The 16,975-nt window shown below is 49.7% G+C and overlaps 1 protein-coding gene across 1 annotated transcript in view; it reads left to right on the forward strand.

Moving 5' to 3' along the window:
- Positions 1–6,280: 6,280 nt before the first annotated feature.
- dnmt3ba (DNA (cytosine-5-)-methyltransferase 3 beta, duplicate a) overlaps positions 6,281–16,975 on the forward strand; it is a 77,416-nt gene continuing 66,721 nt past the window's right edge. The window contains exons 1-6 of the mRNA XM_084333566.1: positions 6,281–6,294; positions 7,652–7,770; positions 7,953–8,098; positions 8,258–8,432; positions 9,217–10,961; positions 11,197–11,365. Coding sequence (XP_084189692.1) covers positions 7,656–7,770; positions 7,953–8,098; positions 8,258–8,432; positions 9,217–10,961; positions 11,197–11,365 — 2,350 coding nt within the window. The 5' untranslated portion in view covers positions 6,281–6,294; positions 7,652–7,655. The remainder of the gene's footprint in view (positions 6,295–7,651; positions 7,771–7,952; positions 8,099–8,257; positions 8,433–9,216; positions 10,962–11,196; positions 11,366–16,975) is intronic.

Below are 16,975 nucleotides of genomic sequence, written 5' to 3' on the forward strand. Positions count from 1 at the left end.
CAGTCGAACTTGTAGGAACATCCCCTTGATGTCGCCGCTGATGGCCACTTTGTCCTGACGAAAGCGTATCAGGACGCCGAGGAGGGAGGGTCCAAGTGTAGGACCGGGCAGGAGTAGGCTATTCAGATTCTGCTGTCCAATCAGATGACTGCAATTGAACACAATGCGGTTCTTTCCGTTGTGGGTGACCTTGTGGTGGGGCACGTACCAGGACTCTGTCGTCCCTTCTGCCTCATGGTCATCGATCTTCTTGATGTGGCCGGCCGTTACCAGCTTCTCGATCTCGGCGCGATAGATCGTTGCTTGTGAGGGGTTCTTGGCGAGGCACCGCTCGGTGCTCTGTAGGTAGTGGTGCGTCGCTCCCTTAGGCACGTGCAGAGTGGGCATCCCTTCCCGCTTCAAGAGTGGGGTTGCGTATCTTAGCACTCCGTCGATCTCGACCCTCGTAGTCTTCTGCTCTAGTAGAGCGATGGCATTGGACCGAACCATCTTGCGTTCGTTCTTGAATGGCAGCGCGTCTAGTGTCCATAGCCTCTCAACGTGCTGTAGGAGAGTGTTGTCTGTGTCGCTCGCCTTGGTGTAAAGGCAGCGTGTGGACGTTGGTCGGCTGGAAGGCCCAGAGAGGGGGCCCTGGAGCGACGTGGAGCGTCCACCCCAGTCGGGTCTTAACCGTGGCTGGGCATCCTCTGGGTCCGATGTGGACCGCATCAGTTGGGACAATGAGGTCCGCGTGGTCGGAGCCAATGAGTAGGGTCGGTGTAGCGCCGCTGATAGGCGGTATGGGCAGTTGGCGTAGGTGGTCATACTTTTCCCTCAGCTGTGGGATGGGGTAATCGTAGCGTGACAAACCTATGTCGTAGCTCGTGAATGCCTTGCTGATGGCGTACCGCTTCTCGGGCTGGTCGATCGCTGCAATGGTGAACGAGACGTTTTCACCTTTGATTGTCTTTAAGTCTCGACGAATGGTACGGAGGGTCATGGTCTCCTCTGGGCCCCACAGGTCCAATTGAGTTGCGGCGGAGGCGAGGAGGAGTGTCTTCTACGACCCGTCGTCGAGGACGGCGTAGGTGTCGAGTACCTTGTCCCCGTGACTGAGGAGTACTCGTACCACTTTGAGGAGCACTCTGGAGCTCCCACTCTTTGCGGGGTCGATGTAGAGTACTTCTGCTCTCGAGTTGCTTTGTGGAGCTGGGTTTCGGTTTGTTGCTCTCGTGCAGTGCTTCGAGGTGAGCGCCGTCACACTTGCCACACTTCTTCTTAAGGCGGCATTCTGCTGCCATGTGGCCGCGCATGCAGCGGAAGCAGCGGCGGTTAGCTTTAATCCACTGACTTACTTCGGCGATGGTCAGTTTCTTGAATGCGTCGCACTGTGACAGCCAGTGTTCGCTGTCGCAGTATTGACATGCGATCTTCCATTTCCCCTTGGCGGGGGGGTTGTGACTCTTCTGCCGTGACACCGACTCGGCCTGGTGCATCACTGTGATGGGCCTGCTTTGGTCTTTAAACCTCCTCGGTCCCTCTTTACAGTTCGAGCCACCCCATGCGAAGGTGTCAATCCTTAGGCTGCTAACCTCCCTAGCTAGGAAGTCAGCAAGATCCAGCAGTGACTGTTCTGGGGCATTCGGGTCACGGTAGTTTCGTTGCCGCCGAAAACGTTCTTGGCGGAATGGGGGGAGCTTCTCTAATATGCGCTCCACGTTGGAGTTGGCGTACAGCTCGTACATCCCCTTCTCTCGTTGGGACCCGAGCATCCCTACTAGGGACTGTACTTTGACGGATAGGTCATCCAGGGCTCGGTTGTCTTTAGCCGGGGGGAGGCGTTCGATCTCGCGTATCTCCTGAATGACATAATCCCACGTACGTCCGTAATGTCCGTCGAGGGCAGCCAGGGTGTCAGAATAGGGAGTTTGTGAATTGGAGTATGCCAGTGCAATGTTGTGCACTCTAGTTACCTTGAGATGCTTAAGGAGAATGGCGTACTTGTATGGCTCGTCCTGTACTCCTGACATGATTGTCTCTAGGCACATACGCAGCTCGGTATACTGCGCTTGGTCTTCTCTTGTGAAGTCTGGGAATACGGGGGTCCCAATGTAGGGTGCCATAGAGGGCTGTGACACTGACATACGTGGGGGGAGGGGCGTTCTCGGCGAGTCTCCCGGTACGTTGGGTCGTTGGTTCGTGCTGGGCGGGAACCAGGGGCTGGGTTGCCAGGCGCTGGTCCTCAGTGCCGTCTGGTGCTCTAACTCCCCACTGGGACGTGTTGGGGGTTCATGACGCAGCGTGTCATGACTGAGACCGGGGCTGCGCTGTACCTCCTGGTCTGAGATGGAGTAGTGCGGGTGGGCCCTCTGCCCTCCCTCGTCCTCAGTCAGGCTTTGTAGTCGCTCGGCTAGCTGCTCTGCAACGTAAGCAGGTTCTTCCCTTAGGCGGGGTCCCATGTAGCTTCGTCGGGTCGGGGAGGGTGCCCTCGACCCTTGGCGTGATGATCTCCGGGAGCTCTGGGTGGAAGAATGGGGAGTTACATTCTGGAGCGCTTGCGCCATCATTTGTGCTTGTAGGCGGTCTCGTTCTGCCTCGCGCTGCGCATTGACGCGGTCTCGCTCCATGGTTTCTTCAGCCTGGAAGCGCCTCTCTTCCAGTCTGAGATGTTCGCGCTCACTCTCTCGTTGCTCCTGGAGGCGGTCCCTTTCAGCCTGGATGCGCCTCTCTTCCACTCTGAGATGTTCACGCTCACTCTCGCATTGCGCTTGGAGGCGGTCCCTTTCAGCCGAAGCGGTTATTGTGGCGATCAGGACTTGCGCTAGCCTCCTATCGGCCCTGCTTGGGGATAACGCTGATGACCTTGATTCGGAGCTGCCTGGGCTGGGCGGCGACCTGGTCTCCTCACGCGCTCCGAGGTCCATCTCGGGGGCGCGGTACTCTGTGGGTCTAGTCAAGTCATGCCTCGCTTGTCCCCCCCTGTAAGCTAAGTTAGTTTCACTTAAACTAGCTTGGGTCTCTACATCTAGGGTTGACTCCTCTGTAAGGTTGGGCATGCTTGAGCTACCAATGTTATCCCTGCTTAGCATCCTCTTGGATAAGCTATGAGGTAAATCTACAGCGTAGCCCTCCAAGTAGGGAGGGGGCTGACGCTGGCGCCTAGGGCGCTCTAATGGGGGAGATCTGGTTGGGGAGTGTCCGCCGCTGGCCATATTATCACTGATATTATCACTGATACCCTCCGGCTCGAAGGACCAATTGTAGCTAAGGGGCTACACAACCCTGACTGTATTGAAATGCTAGATTAAACCACTACTAAAGAATATTAATTAGCCAGACAGTATAGGTACACAAAATGGCGGACACTCTATTAACTGCGAGGGGACAGTGATACAAAGTTGAATAATCACTTTAATAGTAATAGAAAGCATACATATTATACATAGCGCAGATCTCCTTTAATACGATAATGTCAATGCAACAATGTCAGAGGTAACGATAGTCCTGAACTACGAGTACTCGACCATTGATGCTTGGAATGGAGTGAGAAGAAGCGAGCAGCACGGGGAAAGCAAGATGGCGGGTGGAGACGGTAATTCTCTGGAGCTCCTACTCCAGAGAGCCGCAGACAAACTTGGGATAATCCTGTCGTCGCTGGTGAGGAGGGTCTCGTACGGACCGGGTTCCTGTATTCCTAGCGCCCGATGGCAGGATTAATAGCTATTAGTCCAAAAAGCCTGTTGGCATGGTTGCTAGCTAGTTAGCCCTTGTACACTTAGGCCAACCCGCATGTCGTCTTCAATAGGTAGTTAAATCCAGAACGCCGCTGGGTTCAGCTATAAGTCTCTCAACGTTACTTCGCTCGAACAAGTCACTATACTGTGCCAATAGTGGCTCGACAATATTATGTGGTATCTAATTAGCTGTACAGCTCTCTGTCAAGATATGTTGCTTGCCGTCCTGTTACTGCTGCCAAACATCTCTTCTATAACACACACTCTGTCCAGGCATGTCCCAAGAACCCAGCGCATGCGCTCACGCTGTCTACGGCGTTAAGAGTGGAACATATACAAATAAGCGAATGATGAATACTGGTAGGTAAACAGATGACGTGAAAATATATATCTTATATATATAAACAATATATAAGTTATACAAAATAATAAACGCAGACTCTATGTGTTAATCTGGACCTTCAGAACAACACCCATTACAAACTAATGCCCTCAGGCCGTCGATACAGAGCTTCATCACTGAACAAAAGGGGCTTAGGTAGCTTCGTGCCAACCTCCATCAGACTGCTGAACACCTAGGTCTGGTGGAGGCCGGACTTTTTTTTATATATAGTGGTGAGTGTCTATGTATTGTGACTGTATGTTTGTCTTTCAACCACTGCACAAATAAAGTTCCGAAAGGAAAATAAAGTAATTTGAAGTTGAAGTTGAATCTGTTAATAGAATTTTCAATCAACACGTCCAGCTGTCCAGTCTATAACACACATCCAGTCTACAACACACGTCCAGCTGTCCAGTCTACAACATGGGGCAACATTTGGATGCAAGAACCTCGTTGGTGGCTCCTATTTAAGGGGAATAGCCATTTGAAAGAAAAACGCAGACGCCATTTTGACAGGCATTTCTCCTACAAATCATCAACCGACAAACGTCAAATGCGCACAGGAGTGGGGTACAATTTGAGTGGTTGTTTATATATATATATATAAACACAGTGATATGGTTTGTTCTTCTACCTGCCTGGGGCTTTGGCTTTTTGTGAGTATCTCACGGAGGAGATAAAACTGGGAACGAGGTTATTTTGTGAGGGAAGTGGCACGAAACTGCGTTCTGAATACCATTGTGGGCGGAGCTCCCATTTGATGCCATTATGGCAGAACGTTTTTGACCTCCCTAGATATAAAGTTAATTAATTAGTTATGTTAACAGTGTTCTGTTTAAACCATGTATCCACTCAGGAAGAAGCAGTATAAATTAGGGGTTTCCTTTGGCCAAATCGTACCTTTCTGACGAAGGTAACCGGTCCCCAGCTTTGACGCAATTTAACCAATATCTCTCAGTGTAAACAAATTATATATATAAATAAATACAAACTTGTCACTGCATTTACTTCAACCAGGCTTGTCTCATTTTGAGAATTTACTGGCCATATGAGTTCGCACATAATAGGCTATAACAACTTTATTGCGTCAGTCTGTGTTGACTAACCTATATTTTAGAACGGCTTATTAGCACAGACGACCAGGACAGGCGACAGAAGAACATTTCAGATGCGAAGTTTCAGCAATTCGTATAAATGGTGAGATGAGTCGAAATAAGCCCACGTCGTAACGTGTGCATGTGCACACTTGAGTCACGACAGATGATCGCCACGTTGGCTTTGCTGGCTCGCGACATGGCCACCATTTTCCTGTACGTTTTAGTAACCAAATAAATGTACGTAGTAGGCCCTTGGTCGAAATGGCGGCCATGTCGCGAGCCAGCAAATACAATAATGGTGGTGCGTCAGATCGATGGTTTGTTGGAACACACAGAACATCGCGAATCGAACAGCCAGCGGGCGGGCCAGACCCCACCACTGGTGAAACCAGTTCAAACTTCAAACAGTGTTGTTAGTTACAATGTTACAAATGATGTCATGCGAGGCGCGCTACACACTATTACATTGTAACAAGTAGTCCGCGGTAATATCTCGCTCGTGTTAGCGGGGCAGCTGTAGGCCATTGCTCCCTAAATACTGAGCTATTTGTAGAAAGTATGATCACGATACCGTACTTATCAATGTATCGGATTTAGTTATAAATGTGAAGTATATGGGTACATTTATTTCCGGCGTCAATAGGCTGTCCATTAGCTGATAAATTATATCTTAATTTATTAAACACATAGCAACATTTTCTCATGTTTGGATTCCATTGCCGTCGACCTTCATAATTGCATATCCTGAATGCTTATAATTTCACAACAAAAAAAAGTTATTTCCCACTTCCCAAAAACAAGAAGGACATGTTTTCAGGTGCTAATAGTCGTCCTATCGGCATTCTAAAAAAAATAAAAAATTATTATAACAAATGCGTACATCTACTATACTATACTACAATAACATCGCGGGCAAGCCGGGCGGCACTTGCACGCGCAGTGTGTGCGTGTAGGACTAATAGCCTACCGCGAGACACACCCTTTTAAACGGCTCCTCCAATCCAGAAGCGGAATATCATGTAGGCCTGTTGGTGAGGGGTTCAGAGCAGAGGACTGGTGTGTGTGTCAGTCTAATCCCGATTCCCGAAAGGGGACAACGAGGGTAAGTGTCTCTCATGCATGATCTATATTTTTATTAAAGGCACCGCTTATCTATAAAACGAGTGCGCATCTCGTGCGTGGCAAATTGTCAAGTTCATGCTTTGAATATACTTTTTTCTTTTAGTTTTTTCTTTATAATATAAACCAGGCCGGCTACTACTGTAAACACAAAGGCTGTCTCGTATACAAAGACAAGGACCACCGGCGATTTAAAGAGACGATCGTTTGCATGTTCATGCATTGCTTGATTTGTTTTTGGCAACTGTATATAGCTGCTAATATTGATGCGCTCGGGCGTCTGTCCGGTGACAAAGTTGTATTATATTATCGGGCAATTTCAAAAAGAGGGGATCGGATATAAAGACTGGACGGTGGTTGTCTTCTACAGTGTTTTCTCTGTGCGAGCCGGTGTTGTTGTGCTGATGGTGTTACAGCAGTCGCACGGCACGACAGCAAGCTGCAGGAGAAGGGGGAAGTTATGCAATTGCAAACCCTTTCGCGGCAAAAAGATTTTACCCCGCGAGATTTTGACGATGCATTCTATACCCATCGAAGAAGGGGAGGAGAGACAGCCCAACACGACACCAGCATGGCACCACAGAGCTCACCGAGAAGCGAAAGTGTGTAGTAGTAGTAGTTATGTGTCACATCACACGCGTGTGTTTTTGTTGTTGTCAAAAAGACAAATTAAAAGATGGTTGTTGTTGTTGTTGTTGTTTCTCACCACGACTGTTTTCATTTGACAACAAAAAGCCGCCCAGTCTGTGTATAGAGCCCCTTCTCAGCTGAACAAAAGAAGATTAGGGAACCCACCCATTGGTCCTCTCTCACCCCCTGCACGCTGCACCCCACCCCTTTGGGCTTTATCACGGGACGGTTTTGATTGATTGAAAACTTTATTAACAGATTGCAGAATGGGTACAGTACAGCTCAATACATACAATTGTTAAGGGGATGCAGACCAGAGAAAGACTTTCGTCTTGTTTACATCAGGGTCCCCCATTTTCAATTCATCATAACATATATGACACACACGACATACAGATAGACAGTACTGCTACATCTATACATTTATGACATACCAGATTTGCAAATACAGTACTGTTTGTGATACAAAAAGTGTCCAGAAAAGAGTGTACGGTATATGACGTAGAAACTGTACATTGACCAGGCCTATGGTTTATATTGAAAGCTCTGAGTTGATTCAGAAACATGTTAAACCTGGATGGAATACTATACTACTGGCTATATACTTCAACAAGAATAGCAAAAAGGAACACTATATTGTAAATGAGAAGGTTGAATGAGTAATTATAAAAAATTTCATTGGTGTTTTTTTGTTTTTGTTTTGGAAACAGCAAGATGGCGACAAATGTGGTGGACACTACCAGTGAAAAAAGCAGCCGTTTTAGTTTGCTGATGTGGCTCAATAGATTGCTGAAAACCAATTTGAATCAAGTGGAGGAAACAAATTCAGGTAGGCCATCAAACGATCAGGCCAAAAGGTCAACTTGCTTCATTTAATCTTAATCTTTCCACTGTTTCAGACAATGAGAATGCCAGATCTCTCTCTCTCTCTCTCTCTCTCTCTCTCTCTCTCTCTCTCTCTCTCTCTCTCTCTCTCTCTCTCTCTCTCTCTCTCTCTCTCTCTCTCTCTAGGTGCATGTTACTGTCAGCTCATGGACTGGCTCTTCCCTGGCTCTGTGGACATGAGCAAGGTGAAGTTACAGGCTCAGGGCGAGGAAGACTGTAAGCACAACTTTAGTCTCCTCCAAAAGGCCTTCAACAAGAACAGCGTCACCAAGGTCTGTCCAAACCTCTCAATCAACGTCATGCTCTTTAATAAATATCTACTCGAGTCGATGCTCTTTTCTTTTTAAACGTATATATTGAACTTCTATAATTAGTTTGGGAACTAGTTTTTGTGTGGAAGACGTAATGTATTTTCACGTGCTATCTTTCAGATGATTCCCGTCGAGGAGATGATGGGAGGGGGCTTTAAAAGCAACTTCTCCTTCCTGAAGTGGTTCAAAGTTTTCTTCTTGTCAAACGTGAAAAATATGGACTATGACCCCGTCAAGGCCAGAGGAGGTCAATATCTTGGCACCCCCATGTCGTCGCCCACTCCCCCTGAAGCAAGTAAGTCAGATCTACCCTTGGTGTGGTCGGCGTTCAAGCAAAACGGCACAGTTATTGTCATGACAGCGCGTTTTGACGACGTGATGGCCTGTTTTGGAGCCAGAGTAGATTAACCCTTTCACTGCCACACTACAGAAGGTTAACCCTTTAGTGATTGTAAAGGGTGGTTAACCTTTTGTAGTGTGGCAGTGAAAGGGTTAACCTGATGTTGTGTGGCAGTGAAAGGGTTAACCTTCTGTGTATTGTCGCAGTGAAAGGGTTAACCTGATGTTGTGTGGCAGTGAAAGGGTTAATGATTCAATAGATTTATTCAGTATACATACACGAGACATGTAGTGAAATGATTGTGCACCTTGATTGTGCAAAAAATAAAATAGACATGATAAAAAGTACTAAGATAAAATACAATACAATGCTAAGCTTACGAATTAAAGGTAATGAGTCCTATATCCACTACTATACAATATACTATACAATGAATATACAGTTATACTATATATAACTATACTATACGAAAACATAGTTATGTTTTTTAAAGTGACCTTTTTTGTGTTTAAAGTGACCTGTAGTGTGTTTGTGTGTGAGAGAGTGCAGGATGTGTGGTGTGTGTGTGTGCTTGTGTGTGGAGAGATCAGTGTTCAGTGTTCTGATGGCCTGGGGGAAGAAGCTGAGTCTGAGTCTCTCTGTTCTTGCTGCGCATATTATGAGGAGTAGGTGATGAACGTCTCCGTTCTTGTGTATTTATCAGATTTCCATTTGTTTTGTCCGTTTCACTCTGTGACAGATGAGGACGGCGACACAAAAAAAGCATGCTGTTACGACGAGAAGTGGAAGGAGACGTTCAGATGGATAGAGCGCAGCGCTCACGGAGAGCTCTACGCCTACTGCCGCGTGTGCGACAAGGACGTGACCATCTCCCACGCGGGCCTCCGTTCCCTCAAGCGACACGCGGCGACCTCCACGCACAAGATGAGGACGAGGACGGAGTCGGCCAAGCGCTACCTCGAACTAACCGCGGAGCCCCCGGCGTGCAGCGAGGCGGCTATCCGGTTCATTCAGAAACAATGCCACTCCGGCGGTGGCCAGGTGTCTAGCGACTACGCCCGCCACGTGCTGGGCTTACAGTACCCCGAAGACATCGTGTCCGTTTGCCGGGACACTCCGTACTGCGTGTACATCTACGGAGGGGTGGTGCTCGCGGAGGAGGCCGACTGCGTCTCCGTTGTCCTCATTGGATTCTTCGACGTGAAAAAAGCCAGACACTGCATCCGGCTCCTGGACGCTCTTCAGCCTCCGGGTGAAGACGACGCGAGAGGCACGTCGGATGCGGCGGCCGTGCTGGAGACCTTGAAGAGGTTTGGTTTTCCAGCGGCTAATCTCGCCGCTGTCTATTTGGATGGCGGCAGCAAGGCTGCCGCGGAGCAGATCGGCTTACGGCTCAGGGAACTTAACCCCAACCTGGTGGCCTTGGGAGGGCTGTATGAGGTGGCCGACACTGCGTGCCGTGCTGGGGTCATGGGGCTCTCCAGTCAGGCTCGGGAGCTGATTGTAGACATCCATGCCCACTACTCTTCCTGCTCTACCAAGAATGACAACCTGAAGGCTCTTTTTGCCTCCGATAAAAATGACGACAGTCCATCTTATCATCTCGACACCGGCTGCCTTAACTTCCGCCTGTTAGTCAAAAACCTGTTGGGAATGTGGAAAGATTTAGCCTCGTATTTCAGCTCCTGTGACGAGGACGATGACAAAGCCAGGTTGATCTCCGCTCACCTGCAGGATCACAAACTCAGGGCAACATTTCTGTTCCTGGGTCAGGCCTTGGAGCCCCTTCACACCTTCCAAAGTCGCCTGGAGGCTCGGCAGGGAGCCGCCCGCGCAGACTTGGTGCACATCTTGCACGACGCCAGCGGCCTCCTGCGCTCCTATGCCTCCAGCTTCCTCCGTCCTCAGGCCGTCGTGCGCTTCCTCAAGGAGCGCGGCGACCACATCCCGAAGGACAAGAAGTTCCACCTCCCGGGGGCCGAGCTCAGTCTGGGCGGGTCCGCCGCGGAGGACTTCCTCACCGAGTCGGAGTCCGTTGTGGACGACGTTCTGCCGCTCGTACGGGAAGAAGCCGCGTCCTTCTACACGGCGCTCACGTGCAGCGTGGCGGAGCGGCTGCCTCTGAGCGACGCGGCTCTGAGGAGCATGGCGCAGCTCCTGAACCCCCGGGGGAGGCTGAAGGTTACCGGCAAGGCGGTGGGGGAGCTCGGAACCAAACTGGGCCTCTGTGAGTCTTTGGAGGAGGTCAACCAGCTCACCGGTGAGTTCCTTGAGTATCAGCTGGAGGAGGAGGACGAGGGGGAGAAGGACGAGGGGGAGAAGGACGAGGGGGAGAAGGAAGACCCGGCGGCGGCCGTCTCTCTGGAACAGCACTGGGGCGGCGTCTTGAAGGCAACCGAGTCCACTTCCATCTTCAGGAGACTCGTTTTGACCCTCTTGTCCCTCCCTTGCCCCCCGCTCGAAGCTCAGAGGGTTTTTGACCAGGTGTGTAAATGGGGAGGTTTATGTAAACATTATTTGTATAGCACCTTTCATACTAAAATTACTTTTGTTTACGGTTTGATTCAGTTTTAGAATAGACGGTAATAAAAATAATAAAACTCCATTCTGGAAAGAAAACTTACACCAAAGATATAGGTGAATGATCTTTAATCAGAATGTGATTTTGTGTGCGTGTGTGTGTGTCTTTTGGTGCTTGTATGTCTGCGTCTCATCTCAGGCCATAGAGAACGGGGATGCATCATTGTTCTTAGAGAGCGAAGGCGAGACAGGAAGTGAGCAGGAGGCTGAGATCGCCGCTGACAGAACTCTCTCCGACGACAGTACTGGTGCCACGAAGTCGCCCAAGAAGAGAGGCAGGCCGAAGAAGGCAATTAATGGCTCGTCAGGTAAGTTGAATATACTTCATAGTCTGTTATGTAGACTCATTAGGAGGAGGATGGTGATGATGAAGATATAGTGTAACAAGAGCATCCACATCTTGTAACATTTAATGAGGTCATTAATACAGCAATTTTTTTTTTCTTTGACACAAGTTGAAATGGTCTGAATCAAAGGTGAAATTCTTACTTTTCTTGCTGTTTTTATTGGTTTAGTTATGTTTCACATTGGCCATTGACAAATTAATCAATGTTCTCAATAAAGCCATGTGATCATGCAGGATAGCCTTTTATTGGACATCATTTTGAATCCTAACAAACTTGCACATTTAAAAAATGTAGTTAGCATGTATAACATTAGTATATGATATATATAATATATATAGTATATGCTAAGCTACGGTATATACTATATACACATACAGTATTAACAGTATTGATGTACAGTATAAACGGATAAAGTGAATCACTATTAACACTATAGACCAGGGGTCTCAAACTCAATTTACCTGGGGGCCGCTGGAGGTAGAGTCTGGGTGAGGCTGGGCCGCATCAAATATTCCACAAAAAAAATATTTTTTTTTAATATTCTTTTTTTTTTTTTTTTTATGTCAACGTTAACACGCACAATTGAGCCAAAAGTCACTCAATTAATGACAGATTTCATTGATAAATTGAGGGAAAACTTTGCAAGTCGATTTGATGAATTTTTGTGAGCAACCCATTTGCCAATGTAGCTGCTATTTCCACAAAAGGACAAGAGTTCCTTGCATCACTTCACATTGATGAAGGTCTCCTGCAACTTGAAATAATTGACATGCAAGCATCATCTGCTCTGAAGCAGGCACTTGAGAATTAATCCACCACAACATTTTGGATAAAGTGTATTCATGTCAAGACATTCCCCAAAATAAAAACGCTGGCAATATCTGTGCTAACAATGTTTGGCTCAACATACACCTGTGAATCCAGTTTCTCTCACATGAATGCCATTAAAACAAGCAACCATGCCTCCTTGACAAATGAGCATTTGCATCACTGTTTGCGGGTAGCCCTCACTTCCCCTATGAACCCTCTTTCTCTGCCATTGCCCAGTCAAAGAAGTGCAATCGCTCTCATTAGATGTGTGTATGTAGGCTAGGCCTGTCTGCCCCCCACCCCCCTGATGTTTGAGAGTTAAGAGTCGACAATAAGTGCTATAAGATGCTGTGATTTGCTGTTGTTGCACAGACATGAAGCATTTTTTCATAAGCTCAGCTGCACTATAAATGTGTTTTTTTGTTCAAGTGTTGATGTTAGAATGTTCAGATGCACATCATGCACTTGTTTGTTTTTTATTTTATTTTTATATTGAAATGTTGAAGAGGAGATGTTGCAGTTGTTGCACAGTCATAAATTAAGCACTTTTTGCAGGAGATGTTGCAGATGTGGCACATAAATGAAGCACTTTTTTTGAAAAGTATACTACTTTTGCAATGTAGTTAAATAAAAGTTGTGAAAATGTGGTTGCGTGTTGTGTCAAGTGTACATATATTCATAGCACGGGGAGGCGCCGTGGCAGTCCGGCCCCTGGCCCCTTGGGTTTCTGACAATGTGGCCCCCTGAACAATTTAGTTGAATAGCCCTGGTGTACACAGTGGGGGGTAAATGCTCCAGGGATCGATTCAGCAGGACTAAATAAGGCTGGTGTGAAGGTGCCCTTGGCCCGTTCACTACCACTCTACCAAAGGGTTAACCCTTTCACTGTGACAATACAGAAGGTTAACGATAGGTTATGTAGATAACCTAGTTATATTAGTATTGGCTGAGCGTCCCGCTCTGAGCCTTATGAGATACCCCTTATCTCCTATGATACCTATTGTATCTCCAACGAAAACAACTACATGCACCCCACCTGTCTGGGGCCCCGCCCCTATGGTGGCACCGCCCATATAATCGTGACTCTGGTCACCAAAACACCCTTCCTCGCCAAATCCCGTCCCAGGAAAAGATCCCTCAAGAGGGAACTCAGGGCCGCGCAGAGCGGGACGCTCAGCCAATACTAATATAACTAGGTTATCTACATAACCTATCGTTATATATCGTATTTGCTTTCGCGTCCCGCTCTGAGCCTTATGAGATATGGGGAAGAGCGGACGCGAGACCCGACAAATGTACCCCCTGAGGACCCGTAAGCCCACATCAAGGGGTGCGGGGAGCCCTGTCACCCCATCCTTCCTAATGAAGGGGGGGCGCAGTCAACTCCACCTGAATGCGAACAAGAGGGAACTAGAACCCCTTGAACACACCGTACAGGCGGAACCACATGTGACTCAACACACTGTGGCCCATACCCATACACTCCTGCTACCGGACCAAAGGACGGGAAGCAGGAAAGGCCACAGACCCCAGAACCGCCTGGGAGACAGAACCCCCGGTCATGTCCATGAGGTAAAACCTTACAAAGGGACCCGGGGAGGACCATGAAGCTGCAGCACAGATGTCCTCCACCGAGGCCCCACCCAGGAGAGCGGCAGAAGCAGCCACCCCACGAGTGGAGTGCGCCCTGGCGCCCCCAGGGGGATCCTGCCCAGCCAACGTGTAGCAGAGGGTAATGCCCTCGCACAACCAATGGGACAGGCGCTGCTCCGACAGTGCCTTACCAGCACGAGCCCCACCGTAACAGACAAAAAGCTGGTCGGTAACCCTGAAGTCCTGAGTACGGCTGAGGTAAATCCCCAAGCACGGACTGGACATGACAGGTGAAGGCCCGCATCTAACTCACTAGTGTGAGGAGGAGGACGAAACGCCTGAACCACAATATCCCGGGAGCGGAAGGAACTCCGGATATTCTTAGGCACGAAAGCAGGATTAAGTCGCAGAGTGGCACCGCAATCGGTCCGAAAAGACAGGCACTCTGGACGTACCGAGAGAGCACAGAGCTCACCTACGCGTTTAGCGGAAGTGACAGCCAGTAGGAACGCGGTCTTGAAGGACAGCTGTCCCAACGGCGCCTGCTCGAGCGGCTCAAACGGGGCCAAGGACAACCGACCGAGGACCAATTGAAGATCCCAAGTCGGAGCCAAGGAGCGTTGCACCGGCTTAACGCGTCGAGCGCCAAGCAGGAAACGCTTCACAAGAGGGTGGCTGAACAAGACATCCCCTCAAACCCCTCATGATAGGAGGATATAGCTGCTGCATATACCCTCACCGTCGAAACCGACAGTCCATCAAGAAGAGACTGGAGGTAACTAAGGACAGCATCCAGGGGGCAGGAGACTGAGTCCCGGCCCCCCGCCTTACACCACACTTGGAACATACGTCATCTGCCCGCGTAAGCGCGACAGTGGAGGGAGCATGCGCATTCCAGATGGTAACACCATCAGGATCAAGAACCTGCGCCCCTCAACGTACCCGTCCCAACAACTGACCTAACAGATGTATGGGGAAGAATCCCTGGCGGCACGGCATCGGTCCCAGACCCGCCTGGCCATGTCCAGACGTAATCCTCACCCGTCAGGATGAGGACCGCCCCGCGACAGTACACCTGCACCCACATTCTCCCTGCCGGGGACGTGGGGAGCCCTCAGGCCGCGCAGATGGAGGACGCCCATAGCCAGCCGCCCGCCGCCTGGTGCAGACAGGGGAAGCGTACTCCTCCCTGTCTGTCGATACACAACACTGACGTCGTATCGTCCGTCCTGATCAACACCATTTGTGGACCAGAAGGACCGCTTTCAACACCAACACATTGAACGTAGCGCAGACCGGGCAGCGTGTAGCTTTATGCCAAGCAAGCAGTGCAAAAATTTACCATAGTGGCATGCAGTAATGCGCCTTTCATTTTCCGCCGCCCAGCGCCCAGGTCGCGCGGAAATAGGCTGTCTATTGCCATTCTCTTTGACAAACTCTAACCTTAACCAGCTCCTTAACAACGCCTAAACTTAACCGTTCTAACCTTAACCAACTCCGAAACAATGCCTAACCTTAACCTTAACCTTAGAAATTATATTGCCATTCTCTTTGACAAACTCTAACCTTAACCAGCTCCTTAACAGCGCCTAAACTTAACCGTTCTAACCTTAACCAACTCCGAAACAATGCCTAACCTTAATCGGCGAAAGAATACACGTTAAAAAAAAATCACGTTAAAAAATATTTTCGATGGGATTCGAACTCGCCAGCAAACAAGCCATAGGATCCACAGCCATGTGTCCTTGCCAATTGAGCTATTTGCTAGATACTGAATAAGGGGCGGTGACTTATATATATTGAGCTCCGCTCGTGTCGCATGCGCGGGCACCTCGCGCGAGCACGCCGGCGCACGCACGCACCTGAGCGAGCACGCCGCCGCCGGTGCACGCACGGTAGCATTTGTCTGAAAAGAAGGGCGCTTTACCGCACTAGCGTGCGGTGACGAATGCGGAAGCATTTTTGCACTGCTTGCTTGGCATTAACGTACAGGCGACCGGGCAGCATGGTTTGCCAGCTGCCCCCTACTGCGTTGGCCCGACCCGTCACCAGCGAGGGAGGCGTCGGTGAAAACGCGACGTGAGACAGCGCCGTAACCGTCCTAGGACGGAACCTCCCGAGCGTGTTGACAACACGCTCTGAGATGGATGCCCATAGCCCTCCAACCGTTGACTGGGAAGAGGAGTACTCTACATCCAGTCTACAGCAACCCCAGGCTGGTAGAGACCTGCCTGGTACGAGACCTGACGATCCACCTTGACCGCGAAGGACCAGAACGTCATCAGGGCAGAACACTCCGTAACCCCTGACGACGCAGAGGCCCCAGTGCGGCCTCCACGCACTTGGTGAAGATGCGGGGAGCCAGAGAAAACCGAACTGCAGCCTCTGGTACTCATACGCTAACCCTGCAAAGGAAGCGTAGGTAAGCCCTAGGATGGAAGATCGGAGATGCGCATACGCATCCTACAGGTCTATGGAGGAGAACCAGACCCTCACCTGACAGTGTTCAACAGGTAGGAGATGATCCAAAAAATGCTGAACCTTCCCATGGGACAGGTCCAGCCTGGGTCTTACACCCCTCCCTCCCGACTTCTCAGGCAGAGAACACCGGGAGGAGAACGCCACGACGATGGCTTGCTTCGTCCACAGAGATTGGATCTCGTTGACCAGAGCTGTCACTGCTGGAGACCCTGACAATAGGGTCTGTACCAAACCTGAAAACGGGTGGGGTTGTGTAAACACAAGTCCCCGCCTCAGCGTTCTCTCCATCCACCTCGACATATGGTACTGCCGTAGTCATATGTGACAACACTCCCAACGCACCCGCCGTCACGTGGCGCAGGTCCGCCAGGAACTGTAGATAGTTGGCCCGGTCCCCCCGCTGTGCGTAGCCAACCCTGGAACCGTGCGAGCAGCGCGTTCCGTGTCGGAACATCTGACCCTGACACCACCCACGAGGCAATCGCACCGACAGAAAGGGCCGGTCTGATACGGGGGGCTTCCGATGAAAAAAGCCCCCCCACTGAACACCCCTCCAGAACATGCTGAGGAGTTGTTCTGCAGCCGGACATGCAAGGTGTAAGGCCCCCATGGGTTCCTACACACCGTAGCCCTGCAGTGATATTACTACCACCCCAAATCATGTGAGCTGCGACCACTTGCCAATAT

This window comes from Notolepis coatsorum, assembly GCF_963971535.1.
Source record: "Notolepis coatsorum genome assembly, chromosome: 17".
Classification (NCBI taxonomy): domain Eukaryota; kingdom Metazoa; phylum Chordata; class Actinopteri; order Aulopiformes; family Paralepididae; genus Notolepis; species Notolepis coatsorum.